Source organism: Caretta caretta, chromosome 7 (assembly GCF_965140235.1).
Source record: "Caretta caretta isolate rCarCar2 chromosome 7, rCarCar1.hap1, whole genome shotgun sequence".
Taxonomy (NCBI): domain Eukaryota; kingdom Metazoa; phylum Chordata; order Testudines; family Cheloniidae; genus Caretta; species Caretta caretta.
This window is the reverse complement of record NC_134212.1, coordinates 117,293,132-117,315,907: the sequence shown is the minus strand read 5'-3', so window position 1 is coordinate 117,315,907 and position 22,776 is coordinate 117,293,132. Positions and strand designations below refer to the sequence as shown.

Here is a 22,776-nt window from a genome sequence, read left to right as displayed (position 1 = left end):
CCACCTCAAACATTTTCTTTGCACGTTGTCTGTCTACTTCATAAAATCTATCTTATCTATGTATCAAGAACTTCTGGTATGAGGTAGGTCAAAGGACCAATTTGATATTGGAGGCTCAACTAGAGCCTTCCCCCCTAAGGTTCATTCTGAATATATTCCTGATACCTGGAGGCTACCTGGCAGTGTTGTTCCAATGTGCAGCTTTTGTCACTAAAAAATTAATCCTACACAATGGAAAAGTTGATCCCCACCAACCACTGATACGTGGCTTGGTGATGTGGCTGACCTCACAGCTAACGAACAACTGGCATTCCATAGGAGAATGCCTGAAAAATTGAAAGCAATTTGGGCTGACTTTTCAGAGGTATATGACTAATGCAGTCCCCCTGGAGACAGATATATCGCTTCCCCTCCTATCCCTTTATCATAACCCTCTTTACTTATTTTGTTCGTTAGGATGAATCTTGTACTTTGGTATATTTGTAGTATTTGAAAAAATGAAGGTAGATTATAATTTCTTATCTATTTAAAATTTAAGCAGTTTGGGTTAGGGACGGCATCTTCAGTATGTTCTGTGAGCTGCCTGGAACACTTTTGAGGCATCAGCTAAATAATGACATACATACATAATGTTTTGAATTAGTGTCCGTATCATCTTTAGCGGCTGCTGTAGTTTGGTTCTGAGCGCATGCTTTTGTGTATCGGTTGTTTCAGGTATTGCCAGTGCCCATTTGGTCATCTTACAAAAAACATATGTACAATGAAGTAAAATGGCACATCAGATGCCCTAAGTGGTGGTTATTACTTGTACTGGGGTAGTGTCTAGAGGTCCCAGTCAGGATCTGGGGCCCCATTGTACTAGTCAGTGGTCCTCAACCTGTGGCCCAATCAGCACACAGCTGTGGCCCATGTGACCTCCTTCGGGGCCATAGAGGTGGTATTGGACGTGGCCCCCAATGGTAAATAGGTTGAGAACCACTGTGCTAGATACACTCCTCACCCATACTGTCTCAGAGGGTATGATCTAAGTACATAATGATTCTTATAGCCTCCACAAGTGTACTAGGTGATTTGCAGAGTGTAAAATAAGTCCCCTGCCTCAAAGAGTTTACAATCTAGAATCTAGTCGTGATATAAGTAAGAGTAATAAGCAAAAAAGGGGTGAGGTTGACGTATTTCAGGACGTATTTCCACACGTCGTACCCACCCCTCCACCACCTCCTCCCCGTTTAAAACCTATTACCATTGCAAACCTATCCTACCACTAATTCTCCTTGATCGTTACCCTGTGTTTTGCCATTTGTCTCAGACTGTGCTGTATCCTAGGCCTTGTCTACACTGGGGGTCTGCCTTGCTTTTAGCCACCACTGTTGCTGCAACCCCCGGGGTGCAGGCCGACAAATCTGCTCTTCTCACGGGGGTAGCGTACCCCTCCTAGCATTTGCACTTGGCCACAGTTTCTATCAGTTTTGCCTCTGCTTTAGGGCTCGGCACTGATGTCTGTAACCAGGGCCCGGCTGTCGATTTACATCCCTGTGGGTGTCTTTCATCAGAAGACTAGCTACGGTTTTAAAACCAGCCCCCTGAGGTAGCTGCAACCCTTTGCAGCCTCCCCCTTCTCCCTGGGCCAGATTCTAAGAAAGGTGAGCAACCTCCGCCCGCCCCCCCCCCATCCCGCTTCCTCGCTTTCATTACTAAGTCAGCGGGGCCCGCGGTGATGAGTGAGTTGAAGGAGGCTGATGACGGGAGAATTTCTGAGGCGTTCTTCAACTTCCTCTGCTCAGCTCTGACTAACTCTTTACTGAGCAGCGCCTCTGCCTTCCCGCCGGCGCCGCTCACGGGGGCGGGGCTCGCTTCCTTCCCTCCCCCCCACCCCACCCCGCCTCAGTGGCCGTGGCCCCAGCGTGGAGGGGGCGGGGGTTGCCCATATTTAGAACGTTGGTGGCGTCACTCTCCTTATATGGGCAGTGCCGTCAGGAGCCGGCGTTCCATTCAGATAAATTTCCTCCCCGGCGAACGGAATCCCCTGCTGCTCCGGTGGAAATGCGACGGCGGAGCCGGGCGCGCCGCAGCGGCAGGCAGGGGGGATCAGGGGACCGGCTGTAGCCGCTCGAGCCCAACCCGTTTAAGCCCCCGGCCCTTGTAGCGGAGGGGACCCCCCTCCCTTCTCTTCCCATCCTCAATTTAAGCCACGCAAAAGCGAGGACCCCCCCCCACCACCACCCCCGAGTTCATTGCAGCCTGATCCGCCGCTGGCGACGCTCGAGGAGAGGCTCTGCTCAGCCCAGGGGGGCTGCGGCCGGAGACCGCGATGAAGAAGGTGGCGGCCCTCGACTGCCGCCAGCTCCGGAAGCTCCTGCGGAAGGAGCCCTCCCGCTGCCTGGTGCTGGACTGCAGACCCTACCTGTCCTACTCGGCCTCCCGCCTGCGGGGAGCGCTCAATGTCAACCTCAATTCGGTCGTGATGCGCCGGGCCCGCGGCGGGCCCGTGCCCCTCAACTTCGTGGTGCCGGACGAGGCGGCCCGCACCCGGCTGCTGCTGCCGGGGGAAGGGGCGGCCGCGGCGCGGCTGGCGGCGGTGGTCGTCCTGGATCAAGGCACCGGGCACTGGCAGAAGCTGAAGAAGGAGAGCACGGCGCAGATCGTCCTCAACGCCCTGCTGTCCAGCCTGCCGGAGGCCGGGGCCAGGGTCTGCTTCCTGAAAGGTCAGCGGGGCGATGGGCCGGGGGACTGGGGGAGAATCGGGGCGTAGGAAGGTAGGGGGAGGTGGGTAGAATAGAAAACAAGGGAGGGGAGGGGAGAGATGAGAGCGCAGAGCAGGGGGAGGGAGGGAAAGCGGCCCCGCTCTGGTATTTCTCTAGCGACGAAATCCGACAAAAGCCTCCGGCCAGTGGAGCCAGGTAACAGCGGCGGTCCCCGCAGAGCAACATACGCAGCATCCACCCCTGGGCTGGGGGCACGAGCAATATTTGACACACGGGAGGTCACGCGGAAGTTTCATTTCATTTATTCTCCCCGCCCTGCAAATCACCCCCTGGTAGACCCCGGCCTGTCTGTCCCTAACTAGACGTGAGTTTAAGGGGCTGATGTTAGGGTGGCCGAAGCCACCTTTTGAGGAATAAGAACCGTGTGTGTGTGTGTGGGGGGGGGTTATTACCATGGAACGAGGTGGCTTCAGCATGGATATGAATTTGAGCGATCTGCAGGGTTAATGAGTCACACAGGTAAGAGTATGCTGGGCTGTTTCCAACCCGCATGCCCTATTTCAGTGAGGAATTCCTCTTTCTATCAAAAGGGAACAATGGATTATTTCGCTTGGCAGTGTTGCCGAGTGTCTGAAATCCTCTACAATGGTGGAAATTATCTCAGTCAGACATGTCATAACTCCTGCGTGTAACTGAAAACCCAAACCCCAAGTAGTCTGTTCCCGGGTTCAGCAGAGCAGAGAACACCTAAGTAATCTGTGAAGAACGGTGCTATAAAGACTTCCCTGGGGCCCGCAGTATTGCCCCAGCGTGAGAATCCTGTGGCTGATGTCACCAATACAGTACTCCCAATGACTATTTATAGCATTTTCATTGCTCCTTTTTGTTTGTCTTTTGTGTCATGCATGGGTCATAAAACAATAAAAATGAGCACTCAGCCCTTTCTTCTGTCCGCCCTGCTCACCCTTCTCCTTCATTTCTCCTCCTAACGCTTTTGTCTTTTTTATCCTTGCTTTTTCATTCCCTTTTTCAAAAATCCTGTCTGCCTGTGCTCTTCTCAATGCTGTTAGTAAAGGGGAGGGAGGGATCCCTGTAAAGAAACAGAAGCCCTGTTCCATACTTTTCCAGTAACACTTCATCTTGTGGTTTTGCAGCTCTTAAGCTGCAGTTTTCTATTCCAGAAAACAGCAGAAGATTTTATTCCTGAAAGGATTTTAAAATGTAAAGTAGAAATTTAAAACAAAGAAAAATGCTTCCAATCCCTCCCAATAAACAAATAAATGATTGCAGCAAATGCTGGGAAACTAGGGCATTTGTAAGTGAGGAGCGGATAAGTTTTAAATCATAGGTGTCTGTGTGAATTACAAACCCATTGATAAGCATGAAGTGTAATCTTTTAGTGACCACAGGGTAATCTGATCAGCTCTTCTGTTCACATAGTCTCATTGCAATTTGTGCGTCATATAAGGAACAACACAACAGAGAGGAGTTTAGTTGCATGAGATACAGGCATATATTCCGTGGTACGAGACTGAAGGAAGACCCTTGTACCGGAGATGGGAATATGTAGTAATATTATATCCTCTTCCCTTGGGTGAGCTCAAAGCATTTTCCGAATGCCATGTTAAGCTTTTCAACACCCCTGTGAGGTAGAGGTTAAGTGACTTGTCCAAGGTCACTCAGGAAAAGCTGGGAAAAGAGCAAGATCTTCTGATTCTCAGTCTTGTGTTTTAACCACAAGACCATCTTTTCCCTCCTAATGCACTGCCCCTCCCTTTGAAGTTGTGTTTGTGGGATATGTAATATATCTGAGGAAGAGTGAAATGTAGGGGTTTTATTGCAAAATGTTTTCTATCCACTCAGTGTAGAAGTACTTTCCCTTAATTAGTAAAACTACAGACTCTCTTCCTCTTTCCCCCTCAACCCTGTTTCATTTCCAGTAAACACACTGGAAGCTTGAGTCCACCACGCAGGAACATAAAATATGTAGCAGCATTTAGGAAATGGTGCGGTTTGAAACAAGCCAGGCTGACTCAGTGGGCAGCTAGGCTGACTCAGTAGGGAGACAGACCCTTAGAAGTCATGGTGGTTCTCGAAGATGCCTTCTTCCGAAATGCCAGGGGGAAATAAGAATCACTTTTGAAACTCTCTGATCACTGGTCAGAAAACAATTTAATTTTGTTTTCAGTAACATTAACATTGCTGCCTAACCCCAGGTATGTGAAATGGATTATCCTGTTGATTGTTGGAGGGGTTTTTTTCCTGGAAGCTGCAGCTGGCTTTGGTAGGCAGGCTGTCCTAAAGCCTGTCTGTATTTTGAACTGTGTTAAAAATCATCTGACTGTAGTGTGAGGACATAAATGCGAAGAGCCATAAGAGAGACCAGAGACCGTTCTTAACCTTTCTCCCTGTCATCCTTGTTTACCATTCAAGTGGGTGGCATGAAGAGAGGGGGCACTGGGGAAAGTGTGGCTAATTGGGGTCTGAACCAGGGAGTTATGATGCGATTGAGGCATGAGTCAGACTCTTGTCAGCTAATCACAGTGCCCTGTACAATTCTATAGGGAATTGCTTTTAGTACTGAGTAGCGTCATGCCTGTTTGGGTGGGTTTTTTGTAAGCCTCCCTTACTTGTTTAGCTCTAGGAGTTCAATGTGTCAGATCTTCCATGTGTGGAGGAGCAGTTACTGGGGGGGGGGTCATGGAAAGGTAAAACAATAAATCACTTACCACTGGGTAGTGGTACTAGCTTCATATAACAAGAATTACGTTAATGATTGATGAAAATAGAGATGTGTACTGTGCTTCAATGTGATGAGCAATGTAGTATTTGCAGAAATGACCTCAAGGAAGTTAGGTTTGGGGAGGGGGGGAGAGGATGACTCATTTTAAGAATGGTCTGCAAATATCTTGATCCCCAAGGCTTGCAATTAACCATTTGCCGGCTGCACCCACAATCTGCCCAAGAGAAATCTGTGTCTCTGTTGAAAACATATCTAGATTTCTCTTGGGTGGATTTCTATGCTTATTCAAGAGGAAAAACAACAATATGGATCATAAATAGATATCATGGTTAAATATATAAATAACATAGATTCTTCCTACGCAAGGCCGTCAGGAAGACTGATCAAAACCTTGCCCCGCGTATGGGTTGTTTTGAGAGGCAGGGGGTTTGAGAGGCAATTTCAAGGCATGGTTGTGGGTGAGTTTGAGGGCTTGTAATACTTACCTAAAGAGCCAACACTATTTGCCCTGGATATTGTTTTATTAGCCCCTTTAAAGCCCTGTATTTTATTTATTAATTTGCCTCCTGACCTAGTGACTTTCACTGTGTGCTCACTGGCAAAGGGTTGCACTGTCTTGCAGTAGGTGGAAAGGTATACTTCTGAATTATGAATGGATGGGATTACTATTCTTCTAGGGCCTGATCTAAAGCCCATTGAAGAAAATAGAAAAAATATTGCAACTCAAGCACCCGTGTTATTAAGAGCAACATGAATTTCAGCATATGTCCTTTTTATTAGACATCTGAGACACAGGTTAAAATGTCAGCATGACACCTACCATGCGAATACATCCATATTACTTATGCAGTCATTCAAAACTTTAGCACTTCTGTTTGTTCTTGAGGAATTCCATTAATGTGGTACCCTGCACTGACATCGTGTATAGTAGTAATAAACGGTTGCAAGTCAGCTAAGCATATCTTGCATTTATTTGGTCTGGGGGCCTTATTTACTTAAGGGCCACACTCCTGAGGATTATTAAATTTACTGTTAAGACTTATTCTTCCTTTTTTCTTTTACTGGAAACTCACTAAAAGGTGCAATTAATAAAGTACAAAAAATGGCTTTTAAATGGTTTCTGTTCCAACTGTTCACATTCACGCTTGAAAGTGACGTGCAGAATATTCACAGTGGTGAAATAGATGTCAGTTTAGCTAATGACAAACTTTGAGTTACAATGTAATAATAGGATTAATTCCTTTTCATTAGCAACGCAATGAATATAACACTGTACTTAAACGGTGCAGAATAGCTCATGTGAGGCTATCCAGTTGTCAAAGGCTATCACAGGATTTCATTAAGTTTTATGGCTGTTATTTAATGGATCGATTTCATTCAAAACATCTTCATTAACTTTCAATCCCTTGTGATTGTGTAATTAATCATCACAGTGCAAACACCTCCTATATGTTTATACTCGTATAAAAATGCAAATATATGGAATTCATTTATGTTATTTATGTTGGCACACTGCATAGAGTAATAATTGATATTAAGAGGATGAAAACTGTAGCTAGCAATCTCCTTTTCTGTCTCAAGTGCTAGAAATTCTGATAATTTATAAAATACATTAAATGGTTAGTCCTCATGAAGTTAATATTTGCCAGATTCAACAGATTTACATTCACAAACGGTTTTAATCTGTATCCATCAGCTTTTTAGCAAGTTAATAATTGTTAGCTATAGTGCAGTTTTTCTTTGAGAGCACAAAGCCTTTTTAAACAAACACTTTGACTGAATGGAACTTTCTTTGTTATTGAACACCCCATGGGAGTGGTCATTTATTATGCAGTATTCTGATTTATTGGAAGCTTAACTTCTGAGCCAGCTTAATTAACTAAATTTTCAGAAACCTGAAAATTCATATTTCTCTCTCTCTTTTTTCCTAGGGGGATATGAAACCTTTTACTCTCAATATCCTGAGTGCTGTGTAGATGTAAAACCCATTTCCCCAGAGAGAAATGAAATGGAGAGAAACCTCAACAGCCACTGTGAGAAGCAGAGCACCAACCACAAACCGGCTTATGATCAGGTGTGTTTAGGGGAAGCTGTAAATAATTCTCCCTGTCCCCTCCCCCACATAGACATTTTCCAGGGCTTCCTGTTATAATTGACTATTCACTCTGTTATTTTCATCTGGTGCTTCAATTAAGCTGTCAAAGAATGGGTCTGTGGTTTTTCCTGTTTTCCTGGGGTCTTAAGTGCTGAGGGCTTGAGACCAGGACTGGAGCCAGCAAATACCATTTAACAGAGCAAACACATTCAAAATGATCTGACAAATGCTGCAGGGGAAGGGAAACAGGGATAAGGAGAACATAGCATTTGCTGCACTTCTGAGGTTCAGATTAGTTGTAGGTTATTTCTTAAGGGTTTAAAGGGAAAGGCAGTAGGGAATCCTCTGTCCTCTTTTTGCAACGCCTCCAATTTATGCAAAAAAAAAAAAAAAAAAAAGTTGGAAAAAATTTACAATTTAGTTACCTTAGAATCTAACTATTTATGATATCAAATATACATATATGTGTGATACGTAATATTTTCACAGAGCTAGCTTCTGCTCCCATTAACTTCCGTGGTACAGGATTAAGCCCACAGAGAGAGCTTTCACTTATCCCAAGAAATAGGAAAAAAAGCAAAATACCATCTGTCTTACTTTTAAAAAATCCATAATTCCAGATGTGCAAGATAGTCTTTGTGGTATCTTGGGACAATAATATTTGTAAATATCTGATTCTTCCTCTTCCCTCCCCCCCCTCCCCCCGCACTGAGAAATAACCAAATCTTGATCTGAGAAACTTTGGCCACTCCTCTGGAGGTACTGCCAGCCAAAGGAATCATGATGCCTCTTGAATTAAAGCCCCTAAGTAGATCACAAGTGATAGCTGCATCTGTTATCGATCTACCTTGTGAAATATCTGCATACTACTACTGATGCAAACAAACCTGGGTGCTAGTAAAAAAGCCATTGTAGTGTGAATCGGCAATCCACATGTCGAGTAAAGAGCTGTTCCAAATACTGCTCAGTAGTACCTTGTACTAGTGTTTTCAAAACAAGGAAAACCACAAACCAACACAGCTAGCGCAAATATTATATTTTGTTGACTTTCTCATTACACTAACAAGTACGTCACAGTCGGCAAAAGGAGACTTTCCTTTTCAAAATCCTTAAGCAACAAATGTCACTCTAGGGGACTTAAATCTTAAAGCAGGGACAGGAAAAGAACCGCCACATGTATCATCAGCCATTAAGGACTTATGCATCTATCTACCTTTGATCTCCAATGCTTTTCAGTCCCCTGTATCTGTGGTTCTCAACTAGGGGTACACATACCCCGGCGGGTACACCGGGGTCTTCCAGGGGGTACATTAATTCATCTAGATATTTGCCTAGTTTTAGAACAGGCTACATAAAAAGCACTAGTGAAGTCAGTACAAACTAAAATTTCATACAGACAATGATTTGTTTATACTGCTCTGAAATGTAAGTACGATATTTATATTCCAGTTGATTAATTTTGTAAATCTATGGTAAAAATGAGAAAGTAAGCAACTTTTCAGTAATAGTGCGCTGTGACACTTTTGTATTTTTATGTGTGATTTTATAAGCAAGTAGTTTTTCAGGTGAAACTTCGGGGTACACAAGACAAATCAGACTCCTGAAAGGGGTAGAGTAGCCTGGAAAGGTTGAGAGCTACTGCCCTGTATGACATGCAAGGAACCACTCCTGCAATCCGCAACAGATGCAGATTCATTTTAACAGGAACAAGACACCAAAGGGACCTGCGGGTGCCCTGCATCTTGTTGGACTGGGACCCCTAGTAGCCCAGTTGAAATTACTGGGGCTATTCATATGCCAGAAGCTGGGAATGGGCGACAGGGGATGGATCACTTGATGATTACCTGTTCTGTTCATTCCCTCTGGGGGCACCTGGCATTGGCCACTGTCGGAAGACAAGATACTGGGCTAGAGGGACCTTTGGTCTGATGCACTACGGCCGTTCTTAAGAGTGAGAGTGGGAGGACTAGGTTCTGTGAATAGTATATTGTTTAGAAGATCAATTTCTCTGTGGTACTTCCTCTTTGTGGGATTTCCCCTGGGGAAATCCTCACACCAACAAACACACCCAGGGGAACACTTCTGATTACAGCTCTCAGTCTGGGGTCGAGATGATTTTGTTCAGTAGTGTTCTGTTTCTTGAACCTGGAGGCCGGTTTTGTCCTGAGCAGGCTGAGAATGTTCATTCCTTTTTACCGCTGAACAAAACATTGACTAAAAGGCACTCTTTTGGGGGGTGTCTCGAGGTGACCTGCAAAGGGAAAACACTCACATTCCAGCCGCTTTCCCAGCATGTGCTGAATAACGGCATTAATAGCCAGACTAAGGCAGGTATTCAGCGTACTGCAAATGAAGGCAGTGCCGCTCAGCCTAGGTCCTGTGCAGTGAGCGCACCATGGGAAAGTTACCTGCCGAGTCTTTGAAATGCTTCTCTGTTAGGCTGTGTTTTGGGTTTTGTTCCCTTTCTTCCCCCCTTCCCCCGCATCTACTATTTACTTCCTTTCGTGGAAGAAGGAACAGAAATTACACCTCTGGTGGCAGAAAGCTGTGGGTGGCCCAGAGCAGCAGCAGTGAGTGTGCGGTGCATATGACGTGGCAGAGTTCTGTGCCTCCATGTTACTGCTGTTAGGCATGCAGGAAATGGAGGCAGCTAAGCTAAGCTTTGTCACTGAGGTCGGGGGAGGCTCTGCAAACAGACACCAGCTGTCACTGTGCAAGTCTCTCTTAGGTGTGGGTGAAAAAGGTGCTTTACTCTTCAATCCATTTATGTTTTCAGGTTTGCTTTCAAAGCAGCCATACAATAAACACACACATCTAGGCATTCGGAAGTCTAGTGTGTGTGTGTGTGGGGAGGTTTGGGTTGTTTTTTGGTTTTTTTTTCTTGGTTACAAATTGGGTACTGTGAGGTTTCTTGTTAACATACTTGGTGTGCGTGGGTTCCAAGCCCTGCACTGATCGCACAAACTGGTTTTCTGTGTGCACCTTTGTGCACTGCTTTGAAATGGCACCCTTTTTGTCTCCGCAAACTCTCCAGGGAAATTAGCTTCACGTATGAAAGCACTTTGGGTGAGTTCTAAGGGGAAGCATAGCACTTTAAAGAAAGCAGGAAACATCATGTGTGTGAGTGGGCTGGAACTGGTTTCGGACCTCAGCTGTGGCTGGACAAGAAAATGAAAGCCTTTTTCTGTGTGGGCTCTGCCATTACAATGATTCACTGGTCAGGATCTAAAACCACCAGACAGGGAGTCAGCACCCACGCTGGCTCTGCTGAATTTCTCTGTTCAATGATTCTGCCATAACGTAAGACAAAGCTCACTTTGGGGGGGTGGGAAAAAGCAAAATAACATATTTTTATCTTTAACTTCTAGGGTGGTCCAGTTGAAATCCTGCCTTTCCTTTACCTTGGCAGTGCCTACCATGCTTCTAAGTGTGAGTTCCTAGCCAACCTGCACATCACAGCCTTGCTCAATGTCTCCAGGAAAGGTTCAGAGTCCTTTAAAGAGCAATATTGTTATAAATGGATCCCAGTGGAGGACAGTCACATGGCAGACATCAGCTCTCACTTCCAGGAAGCCATAGATTTCATTGGTAGGTATAGCTATTCTACTGTATCTTTAAAAAAGATTGAAGAGTCACTGAATTTTAAAAAATCTCAAATAGTCTATACTTCTATAGCATCTTTCAGCCAAGGAACTCAAAGCGCTTTTCAAATCATGAGAGGCCCATGATGCGGTCAAGTATTATACTGATTTTACTTAAGGGCAAATTGACATATGGAGTGGTTAAGGATTTTGTTTAAGGTTTCATGATAAATCAGTGGTAAAGTTAGGAATAAAACCCAGCAATCTGATCACCTTCTCTTGTCCTAACCACTAGACAACACACCTAAAAACTAGATCTATATCTGTGTCTGAATATGAAAATTGCTGTTTAAATACTAAATCTAGATCTATGTGCAAAATCCATATGGAATTGGCATACAAATTAACTTTTGAAAGGGAAAACTGCATTTAACCGTTCTTTCTTGTAAATGAGATTCATTTTGAAAAAATCTCTTCTAGCTAAATGCAGCAACTAATTTACACACATTCCTAGAAAAGGGAAAGCACAAATTATTTTCATGTATTCCCAGATGTCATTGCAAATGCCCAAGCTTATTTTAATCATGTATAAAATTAGACTGATATTTTTTTCTCATCAGATGAATTAAAAGCAGGCAAATACGGAAAATGTGGACTGGGAGCATAGTTTCTTTCCAGGTCTCTCTTCCAGATTTGTGTAGAGAGCAGAATTTGAGGATAAATATGATTTACATTCGTCTTTGTAGGGGGAAGACGGGACAAAGCAACTCAGTGGTATCAAGTTGCACAGACCACGGGCATGCATAGGGCAGGGGCAATGGGATGGTGCTGGAGATAATTATATGAGTTATATATATATATAACTCATATGAGTTATATTATATAATTCGGTGTCTGTAAGACTGTAGCAAACACACATGTAATTTCAGCCCAATAAAGGAATGTTTCCAAAGACGATGGTCTTCCTTCTAGCTTTCGTATGGGGGTGTCTTCTGCACATCGGGCCTTGTCCAAAGCCTATTGATGTTAATGGAAAGACTCCCACTGACTTCCTTGGCCTTTGGATAAGGCCCATGATTCCGAGTGAATGCAGGGTTAGCTTATTTATTTATTTGTTTGTATTGCAGCAGTGCCTAGGAGTCCCAGTCATGGACCAGAACCCCATTGTGGCAGGTGCTGTACAAACACAGCACGTCCACATTATTGCAGAGCCATTTTGGCCTTGCTTTGTCCTTTAAATCATTTTGATTACTAAAGCCTAGTCTACATGAGAAAATTAGGTCTATCAACTATCTCAGTCAGGAGGGTGAGAAATCCACACCCTTGAGAGGTGGCATTAAGCCGACCTAAGTCCCAGTGCCGATAACACTAGGTCGACTGAAGAATTCTTCCATTGACCTAGCTACTGCCTTTCGGGGAGGTGGATTGCCTATGCCAATGGGAGAACCCTTTCCATCAGAGTAGGCAGCGTCTACACTGATGTGCTACAGTGGCACAGCTGCATTGACGCACTGGTGCCGCTAGAGCATTTTACGTGTAGACAAGTGCTTAGTAACTTAGGGTATGTCTGCACAGGGAGAAAAGATCCGTGTCCCACATGCGGTAGGCCTGGCTCAGCTGGCTTGGGCTCACCGGGCATGGACGGCATGAGGGAAAATTACTGTGTTGACTTTTGGGCGTGGGCCGGGGCCTGAGCTCTGGGACCCTGGGCGGGGGGAGCATCTAAACAGCATTTTTTCAGCGTTGACTGTGAGCCCAAGTCAGCTGACCAAGGCCAGCTAAGGGTTTTTTGTCCCTCTGTAGACACACCCTTTAACTTTTGCTTTTAAATAACCCTGTCTTGCATCAAATTGGGAGGCCTTCTGAAAGATCCAGTCCTCCCCTCTCACCCCCAGGATATTGGACAGACCTAGATAGGGTTAATGGCATGGCAATTAACTCTGTGGAGCACTACAGAAGGAAGCCACAATGTAAAACACAGAGTCGATGGGCGTAGACTTGTGCGTGGAGACTTGTGCTATCAATAACATTTGAAAGGAAAACAGAGAGGAATCACAAAGTTAATTATGAAGTCTCTCTTTTTTTCTGCCTGTCTGTTGCTGGTGGTTTAGTTGGGTCATTCAGATTCAGCGGACTCTTAAAAAGAGAGGGGTAGCTTGCAGGTTGTAACATATATTTCTAGCCTCTAATTGCTTTCTGGTGCTGATGACTTATGGGGCTTTTTACATTTTTAAGGGGGAACTCCAGTGCACCACAATCAGTAGGGATTTTTTATTATGATTTTCCCCCTCTTCTGGTAGAAGTTTAGTCACTTAGAACTCACCAAACACTTTGAGGATGGCTTAACTTTTGGTTTTCCTTTTTATTTCTAACGTAGTGGGAACTGTAGATTTCTGTAGCGGTTCACACACATAGATTATTTTGTACAACAACTAAATTTAACCAACTGCCGAGGATTTCGTCCTTCATCAGATGACAAAAGGGGAAAGGAAAATGATAACGTGTTCAGCTTTTTATGTTGTTTCAGGGTTATGTATAGAGCACACGCTCATGTTCCATTTCTCAGTAAACTTGGGAACATATTTCTCAAGCCAGCCTGACCAGAGAATTTCTATTTTCAAACTAGATTTTTATGGAAGGAGCTTATTTTAAGCATTTTTCTTTAATCTAATAACAATAATTGTGTTGTGTGAGTAACCTCCATGCCTCCTGATGTGGAAAATGGTAGTTTGCACAAGCCATTTATAGCCTGACTTAAGTCCAAGTATCCTTTAACTGGGCTATAATTAGAGACTTTATACTATTTATTATGCACTTTGTGGTGGAAGCCGCAGGAATCAAGCTTGGCATCCCCATACAACTGTAAGTGTGTGTGTGTGTGGGGAGAGGGGGCGGCGTACCAAAAAGATCTGGGTAAGGGAACAGAGATGGTATTTCACATTGGCTAAGAGCCTATCTCAGCAATGCTGAGAGACCTTGCTATAACATAGCAGTGACCCAGCCATATTATACAGCAGTTCTGCCCTGCCAGCAAACAGGTGCATGCTCTGTTATGGTGCTGTATTTCTCCTCTAGTTTTGTGTTATAACAGTCATTTTTGCTGTGTAGATGAACCCTCAGTTCTGTATCTTCACCCACTGCGGTTGACAGCTCCCTGAGAGACTTTCGAAGATGGGTTGAGATACTTGCCCAGTGCAAACCCAATAACTTTCTATTTTCCAGTTTGGGACCATTTAACGTGGGTTTGTAGGTTGGTGTTTTGGGGGTATTTTTGCAACACAGCTGTCAAATGAGGGCAAATACGTGTAATGTTGTGTCTCAGAACCAAAGTGAGGTTCAGGTTCATCGTTTCTGAAAACACTAGTTGCCCAGGTGAACTTACCCAATCAAACTCAATTCTGAAGTCCTATCCCAAGTGAAACTCCTGCTGAGCATGACTGCAGCTTTGTCGGGGTTAGGACAGCAGAACTGGGCCCGTGCATTGATGACTTTGAGCGCTAACAAAGAAAATGTTACGCTAGCTGCAAGGGCAGCATCATACAAGTGCCTGTTGGGTACCAAACTCTGTCCCACAAAGCTGAACGAATACAGCATTCTGATTGCTGTGGAATTGCTGATACTTTCCACCTTGTCTTTGTAGGAAAAGATAATTTAATTTTTTTGCGGAAGAGAAGGGGAAAAGCCTTCTTAAAATTAGAGCTTGGGCCAAAGGGACAGCTCTTAAGCAGATCCCAATCTGTATTTTGACTCAGACCCATCTCTGCTTGTTGTTTTAATCTCTGCTTGATCATGAATTGTTTGTGTATCAAATAAGAGGGGGACTCACCCTCCTCCTGGATGACTGGACATGTGGCTTCTTCTAGATGATGCATTTTGTTTTCAGTGTCCCTTGAAATGAGAACTGCAGCATCCTTCTTGTCCGTAATGAGAACTAATGTCTGTAATGAATTATTTCTTTCCAGACTGCGTGAGGCGAGCTGGAGGCAAAATCCTGGTGCACTGTGAAGCCGGAATTTCACGCTCCCCCACCATCTGCATGGCTTATCTCATGAAAACGAAAAAGTTCCGCCTGGAGGAGGCATTTGATTACATCAAACAACGTAGGAGTCTGATCTCACCAAATTTTGGTTTCATGGGCCAATTACTACAGTATGAGTCAGAGATCCTGTCTTCCACTCCTAGTCCCCCTGTTGCCTCATGCAAAAGAGAAGCTGTGTCTTTTTTTGCAGAAGAACTGACTTTAAGCAAAAACTTTGAAGGCTCATGTTACACATTTCCTACCTCAGTCTTGAGTTCTGTGCCCATTCGTTCTCCTGTCCATCAGCTAAAACTTAGTCCTATTACTGCATCTTCATCATGCTAAGCCCTATTGGAAATTAGAAATAATATGTTCCTTTGTTACCAACTGTGATTCCAATAAGAACATTTCATGAACGTGCAATACAGAAGGCCTCACTGATTTATTCCAAAACAGAATAGTCATAGTGGGTGAAAACTTGTGTATATGGACACTGACTACCAACAAAAGTGATGTACACTGGGCTGGCTTTCTAAAGATTTAATGTCCTCTTTAAAAACAAAACAACACTGCTTTTCTAAGTTTTTAATAGAGTGCAACCACTACTGTACTTCCAGACCCCTAGGGAACAATGGAACCCCTTCCACGTAAACGGGTCAGACCCATACAACTGTCTCTCAGTTCCTGTCTCTTTGAAAAATTGTAACAGCCTTGTTTAAAGGGTAAGCAATAAACAACTGTATCAGGAAAGATCAAGTCAAATGAAAAGCACAATCCTTGAAACGACAGGGAAGGCAAGCACTCTAATATTCGTTTTGCCTTTTTCCTTGTTGTTTGTTTTCATGCGTCAGGGATTAAGCTGATCTGAAGCTAGGGTTAGGAAGAAATTTCCCTTTGTGATTTTATTATTGCAGAATCAGGGGCATTACAGGGGGTTTTCACCTTTCTCAGAAGCATCAGGCATTGGGCCACTCTCTGTGACAAGATATTTAATTACATGGACCATCGATCTATTTAGGTGTGGCGTTTCCTGTGTTTCTGCATTTGCCTTTGTACTGTATGTGCTTTTACCTAACACAGAGAACCAGGGACTTTAAATGAAGTGATCAGGCTATCCTGCTGAGCTACTATATCTCATCTGTTATTTAAGAACTGCCCTATAATACTTGAACATCTATCTAACCCTCCTCAAAGTTACTCTTCCATCCATTGAAACTGTAATTGATGGAATTTAGACTAAAAGTCTCAGCCCCATCCTCTGACCCCTTCAAAGTGTTACTGGTTCGTACTATGTGGAGAAAAGTGGTCTTGTTCAGTGTTACATGGCTTGCTGTCATATGTAGGGTCACTCCCACCTAATGTTTCTTCTGATAAAATTGTCTCTCACAAGGGGACTGACTGTCTTTTGTGTTGAGTTTCTGTGTCTGCAGGGAGTTCGGTATGTGCTGCTGCTTTGTCCGTTGACCTTTGTTTTTTTATATGGGAAATAGCAATAATTCCCTGAAGATCTTGTGAATGTGAAAGAAAAACTGAAATGTTTTTATGGAGTGTCAAATAAAAGAAAAACTGTTGAAAAAATTCTGCTTGCTTTACTTGCAACAAGTCCATTAGGCTCATAAACAGCTTGTACCACAGAGTGTAGTGAAAGCAGTCTTGGGCCATGGGAACCCCGAAGCAGATATATTGAAAGAGGAGAGAGTAAAAGCACCTGGGCTACCTGCAGAAGACCCCAAAAGTATGTATTTATTTAAGAAGCCTGAAACACGGTGGCTTATTTCCAGGTGATTTGTGGGAACACTCCTGGTTGATAGCTGCCATTTTGTTTGTGAGCAGGGACTGAACTGGGGACTCCCAAAGTAAAACCATGAGCCTTTTACATCTTCAACTGAATGACTTATGTCCTCTCCTTGGGAGATGTAAGAGTTCTGTGAATCAAGCACAAAGGGGTGGGGACAGGGACATGTAATACACAGCAAACTGTGGGTTTATGATGTTTGGAACCGGAAGTTCATGTGAAATGTCAGAGTCTCTGAGCCATTTCTTGTTTAGGAACCAGCTGCAAGTGGTAATTGCCATGAAGCTGCCCTGGAGATGTTTCTGGCTCAGCACTACACCCTGCTCTCTCCAAGTTATCAGAATCTAACGTTTTGGCTCCTTTACAGACCCTCCAAATGCTGTGTGGCTTATCCATCTGTAGGAGAGGCTAAACTAAAGGGAAAGGGGATGAAGGACAGGGCGCAGGGGAAGAAGAGGGTCGGACAGACAGGGGTGGAGTGAATCTAAGGTGAAGAGATGGGGAGGGTTGGAACAAACAGCCAATCAGCTCAGGGCAGAAAAAGTCAAGTCAAAGCTCTGAATGTCCAGAGATCCCTGCCTTGGCTGTTTCTGCTCCTTCCAGCTGGAGTCTCTGGCTGGCTCCACGGAGCAGCAGGGAGCCACCACCTGGGTCCTAGTGGTCTAAGAGTGGGGGAGTTCTCTTCCACACAGTTCTGGGTCCAGTGGGGTACTGGAGAAAGGGGTGACCCCAGCTGGGGCCCATTATACCCTCGCTCCCCTCCTTTGGCTGCTTCTGTCCCGACTGGCTGGAGTCTCTGACTCTGGCCTTAATGTAAGTACTAGTAATAACTCTTTGCCTTTATGGCAACTTTCATCAGAGGCAGTCAGAATGCTTTATGAGAGAGGGCCCAGAACTGTTCCTTCAACCTGAGGAAACCGAGGCCCAGAGTGTTAGATAATTTGTTGGAGGTCGCAGTGTGTGTCAGTGACAAGGCAGGGAATAGAGCCCGTGCCTCCCGCGAAAGCTCTGCAGTATTATTAGTCATTTGTATTTCTCCTAGCTCAAAACTCCATATGGCGCGCATACGTATTCTTTGTGCATTAGGCACTTTGCTAAAGGCCACTTTCCCCTCCCCAGCCTCCCCCTCCCCAGTGACTCACATAAAGAAGATGATTTTATGTTCCCCAGTGAAAGCGTGATGTCCAATCTGAGCTACTACTGGCAAATGCATCTACAAGCTGTCAGAAAAAAGCTAAGCCAAGAAATGGTTTGGGACACTATTGTTCTACACCAGAAGCAAGAACTACAGCACAGCTGTTGTCTTCCTCTGTTTGCCACTCCTCTCCCTCCCCATAATCAATCTGTTGGTTTCCATACTGGTACCTGGTTGACGCTTCCACAGCTGCTGAAGACACAGCTTTCGAAACCCCAGAGGTCCCAGACAACTGTCTCACTCTCTGCCTCTACCCCAAACTCCAACACTTACACTGGCTTCCTATTGTCTCCAAATCCTATTCACACCCTGCTCACCCACGCTCAGCAACCTCAGGCTGAGGCTGATCCTGCTGATTCTCCACAGTCAAAGGCTACTCTTTCACTGGTGCTGTCCCTTCTGTCTGGAGCTTTTCACCCCTTCTGAGTCTCAGCCTCTCTCCAAATGGCACTATCAGACTTCCTTTTCCTCTTTAGCACAGCACGGGTTGTGTGAGGCATGTTTTGGCCTGGTGGGAGAAGGATCCTTTATAAACATAAGCTGTTATCTTCTAGAGCCATTAATCCTCACTTCCAGTGTGACGTGGTACCAGGAGCGCACATTGCAGCTCAGGAGGTATACGTGTTACTCCCTCTGAGCAGGCGAGATTTAGCCCCTGTTAACAGTGAGCCAAATCAAGTCCTGGTGTAAGCAAGTGCAACACTATGCTTATCCCCACCCCCTTTGAGTTTGGTCTTTGAAACTTGCAAGCAACAGCTATGCTGAAAAGCTTTTGGGAACTGTTGTTTGGCTTGCCAATAAGGTGGTTTGTTTGTTTTTTCAATCCAGGTCACACTCTAGCAACTCCCCGGGCTTTTAAAAGGGTTAGAAATCTGACTATGGAGAGAGGTTGGTAAAAGTTCTTGCACCTCTCGCATTGATGTTCATTAACTGGTTTTAAGGAAGGTCTCTATTGTTCTGTGGGGATGGCGGTAATAGATTTTTTCCCTATTTATATGATTAAGGGCCTTCTCATTGCAGAAGCTACTCCACTGAGGCTGTTTTCACTGGAAAACAGGTGTATTTTTGCAGTGAGTTAGTTATCTCAGTGTAAAATCCAAGTGGAAATAGATAGGGCATTGTAGTTTTTACCTTGACTAGCTACGTTGAGGTAAACCCCAGGTTAGGGGTCTAGAGTTGAACTGGACTAGCTACATCAAAGTTAAAAATGACCTGCACTTGGTTTCCACTGGGATTTTACATCAAATTAGCTATAATTCCACTCTTTTTGCAGAGAAGCCGTAGCTTAAGAGTGACCTACTTTAGTTTTTTTTATTTTTTAATTCCTTGCTTTCCCTTGGAGACAATTTTCAGGAGACAAAAACTGAATGAACATGGTTCTCTGCCAATATTGTAATTTGTATGTTAAAGATAACACTCACAGCACTGAAAATTCAAAGGACCAAATTCACGCTAGGCATAACTCAGTGAAAGGCAATGGAGTGCCACCCAGGAGGAATGTGACCCAGTGCCTCCCTTTTTCATGGGCTGTGCTAATTGGAAGGGAGAGACAAAGTTTCTTCTCATTCTTTTTGGGGGAAAAGCAAGAATGAATTTATAGAGCCACATGAATGTGGAAGTAAGATTTTGGCACCGGAGGTGTTACCACCACCGCCACCCATTACACTTCCCTGACATTTGCTTTATCACATTGCAGGCTTTCTCTGAGACATGAGTAAGGCCTCTAAATAAGGAATATGAAAAATAGCTCATGAGATAGGTTGAGTCATTGAAGTAAATCAAAGGAAGTGCTGGTGCTTGACTTTCAGTGGTGAAGTCCCACTTTATTTCATATTCATATTATAAATTATGGGGCCATTTTGCTCCGATTCCATCTCAACTTAAAAATTGTAAGTGCTCAGCCATTCATGAGGCATTAAGGATTATGAGATAAATTCAGTTTTCCATTACCAGTTATGATGCATTTCTCTGCCTTGGTACAGGTACATGCAATGAATATAAAGGCTACAGAATGAAACAGCCTCTGTGCTCATGTCCTAAATGTTCAGCTGTTGTTTCAACTTTGTTCTCATGAGGGTTTGTGTCAGTAATATATCCCTTTCAGGTGGGGCTTTCAGAAGCACTCAGGATTGGCCTCACAGCTCATATTGAAATCAGTGGGAGGTTTTTTTATTACTAATTATTTGCATTAAGAGCGCTAATCACGGACCAGGATCTCATTGTGCTAAGTTCTGCATACACAGAAGAACAAGACGGTCCCTGCCCCAAAGAGCTTTCAATCTACGTATAAGACAAGAAACAGTAGGTGGATACAGACCAGCAAAGGAAGGAGCACATGGAAACAGTATTGCATGATAGGCAGTGGTCTCAGTATACCAGCTGGGCAGCACATTATTAGTTCTTTCAGTGGGAGAAGAGTTAGGCCAATGCTGAGCAAGTGAAAATCCCACCCTTCAAATATACTTCTCTCTCCATTTGCCTCAATTAACTTTTCAGCAAAGTATGTTATGTGGTCATCGTTCCCAACCTTGAAGTCCCTGGGCTACTCGTATTAGAAAAGTTACTCACGTGGGTGAGTGTTTACAGATCTGGTCCCCGTGTCCCCAAAGCAAAGCTGGATTGTAGTTTTTTTCATGTACCTATTCTTTTTGTTAAACGAATGACTTGTGGTTTATGTCTGTCATCAAGTGATACTCAGTTTCTGAGCTTTCTGTGCAAGGCTGACAGGATTGGATAACAAGACAGCAATAGTCCTTAAACTGTACTGGACTGGATTCCACTGATAGGGCCTAACCCAAAACCCACCGTGGGAAGTGGGAGTCTTTCCATTGATTTAACTGGGCTCTGGGTAAGGCATATGGCAAAAGAATCTCTTCCCAGGCCCAGAATAGCTTTACTTTAAAAGTGGGTCACTGTAACTAGAATTCCAATTTGTGCTGTATTTTTCTATTTATTTCTTTTTATAGAACTCAGACTAGAGAGAACCACACCCAAGAGTCAATGTTTTCTGAGTGTCTACATTAGCACTTGCAATCATGTTAGTTAAGTCAAGCTAATTGGAAAGCAATTCACTGGATTTATAATATAACGAAAAGCTGTCATCTAGGCAAGCCTGGAACTGAGCACTCCAAGGAGTGATTTAATAACAAACATGGTTGCTTAAGTGTGTAGGTTTCTAACAAGGATGGAGTAAACTTGTGCTCGTTACTTTTAGGGATGTTCTGAATCCTACGAACTGTGGTCTCTTGTGCAATGTTCACAGCGCCCTCAAACAATTGACAAAGAGGGAGGCTGTTTATGTGGTTAATGTACAGGGCTAGGAGTCAGGTGAGCTGGGAACAGTTCCGGGTTCTGCCACTGATTCCCTGGGCAAGCTTGGGGAATCTCATTCAGACTCGGTGTCTCATCTCATAATAGTGATACTCACCTATTTCTGAGCGGAGCTTTGAAGCTTTATTCATAGATTATAAAGCCAGAAGGAAACACTGTGATAATCGAGTCTGACCTTCTGTCCAGCACAGGCCATAGGATTTCCCTGAATTAATCCTTGTTTGAATAGGTGCCTATCTTTTAGAAAAACGTCAATGTTTGCAAAGCACTTTGAGACAGAAGGTGCTACAGAAGTGTAAAGTACTGTTATTTAGTAAGTTCTGTCCTCCCTGAACCCATACGTTCAATAAGAGATAAGATTGTTAATGTTCAACTGATTTTTCCAGTATATGTTTTACTTCAAATCAAAACCAGCAGGCAGCACTTTATAAAATAGTTTAATAAACTACAGGGCCTGCCAACCACTCCACCAGTAAGTAGACAGTGCAAAGCCCTGGGTGGGTAGTGAAAAGTCTGTGGGCTACAGAGTGCTAAAGCATGGACATGGTTCAGCTTCCTAAATCCAGCTGTGAACAGCAGCTGGTTTTCTGGCTGTCAGCATGACATACGCAGGCGGATATGCTTCAGAGAATTGATCAGGGGGCCACTTGTAGGGGGGAATTAAAATGGGAGAGTGTATTAGTCTGTGAGCTATGAAGCTTGAAGTGGCTTCTCACGGTTCTGATGACTAAACCCAGCTGTGAAGAGTACTTGCTTTTTTGGTGTTTAGCATGATGGCTGGTGAGGATGTGCTTCAAAAAATGTGTGAGAGAGAAAGTGTGTGTGGGGGCGGGGAACCTGCAAGGAGGAGAGAAACTGAATGCTTTTGAGTAACCTTGCATTGCATCGCCTGAATGTCTGACTTGCTGGTTTGTGGGGAAGGGTCACTAGGACGAGTGAGAGATGCCTACAGACATTAGTAGAAAGGTGCCAAGTCTTCCACTACAGATATTTTTTCCCATCTGGCCTCCCTTCCCACTGCCTTCTTCTTCAGCCCTCTCCTGAAAGCGAACAGAGAATCCCCTTTTGTGGCAATTCCTGCTTTGGGAAGGAGGCTGGGAATTTTGATGGAGGCAAAGAGGAAGGAGTGGGAAAAGGGGTTCAGAAAATGAGGCAACAACCAATGAATAAAACCAATAAAGTGAGAAGACAAAGCGAGCAATCCCTGACTCCCTGAAATGGTCTAACTCAGCAGAGAGACAATTCCTATAGAAAAAACCAATATTGCAATGCTGGAAGGTATCAATAGCTCCGCGGTAGACTCCAGAGGGGACC

At 44.2% G+C, this 22,776-nt stretch overlaps 1 protein-coding gene across 1 annotated transcript; it reads left to right on the top strand.

Moving 5' to 3' along the window:
- The first annotated feature begins 1,984 nt into the window (after nucleotides 1-1,984).
- On the top strand, nucleotides 1,985-16,720 carry DUSP5 (dual specificity phosphatase 5). Its single transcript, XM_048858690.2, has 4 exons — nucleotides 1,985-2,705; nucleotides 7,380-7,522; nucleotides 10,912-11,131; nucleotides 15,087-16,720. The coding sequence occupies exons 1-4, from the start codon at nucleotides 2,312-2,314 to the stop codon at nucleotides 15,485-15,487; spliced, it is 1,158 nt and encodes a 385-aa protein (XP_048714647.1). The 5' UTR covers nucleotides 1,985-2,311; the 3' UTR covers nucleotides 15,488-16,720.
- Nucleotides 16,721-22,776: the final 6,056 nt, after the last annotated feature.

Coding starts and splice junctions, on each gene's coding strand:
- DUSP5 (XM_048858690.2), top strand. CDS start 2,312: ATGAAGAAGGTGGCGGCCCTCGACTGCCGCCAGCTCCGGAAGCTCCTG. Junction 7,523..10,911: donor ACAAACCGGCTTATGATCAG/GTGTGTTTAGGG, acceptor TTTAACTTCTAG/GGTGGTCCAGTTGAAATCCT. Junction 11,132..15,086: donor GGAAGCCATAGATTTCATTG/GTAGGTATAGCT, acceptor ATTTCTTTCCAG/ACTGCGTGAGGCGAGCTGGA.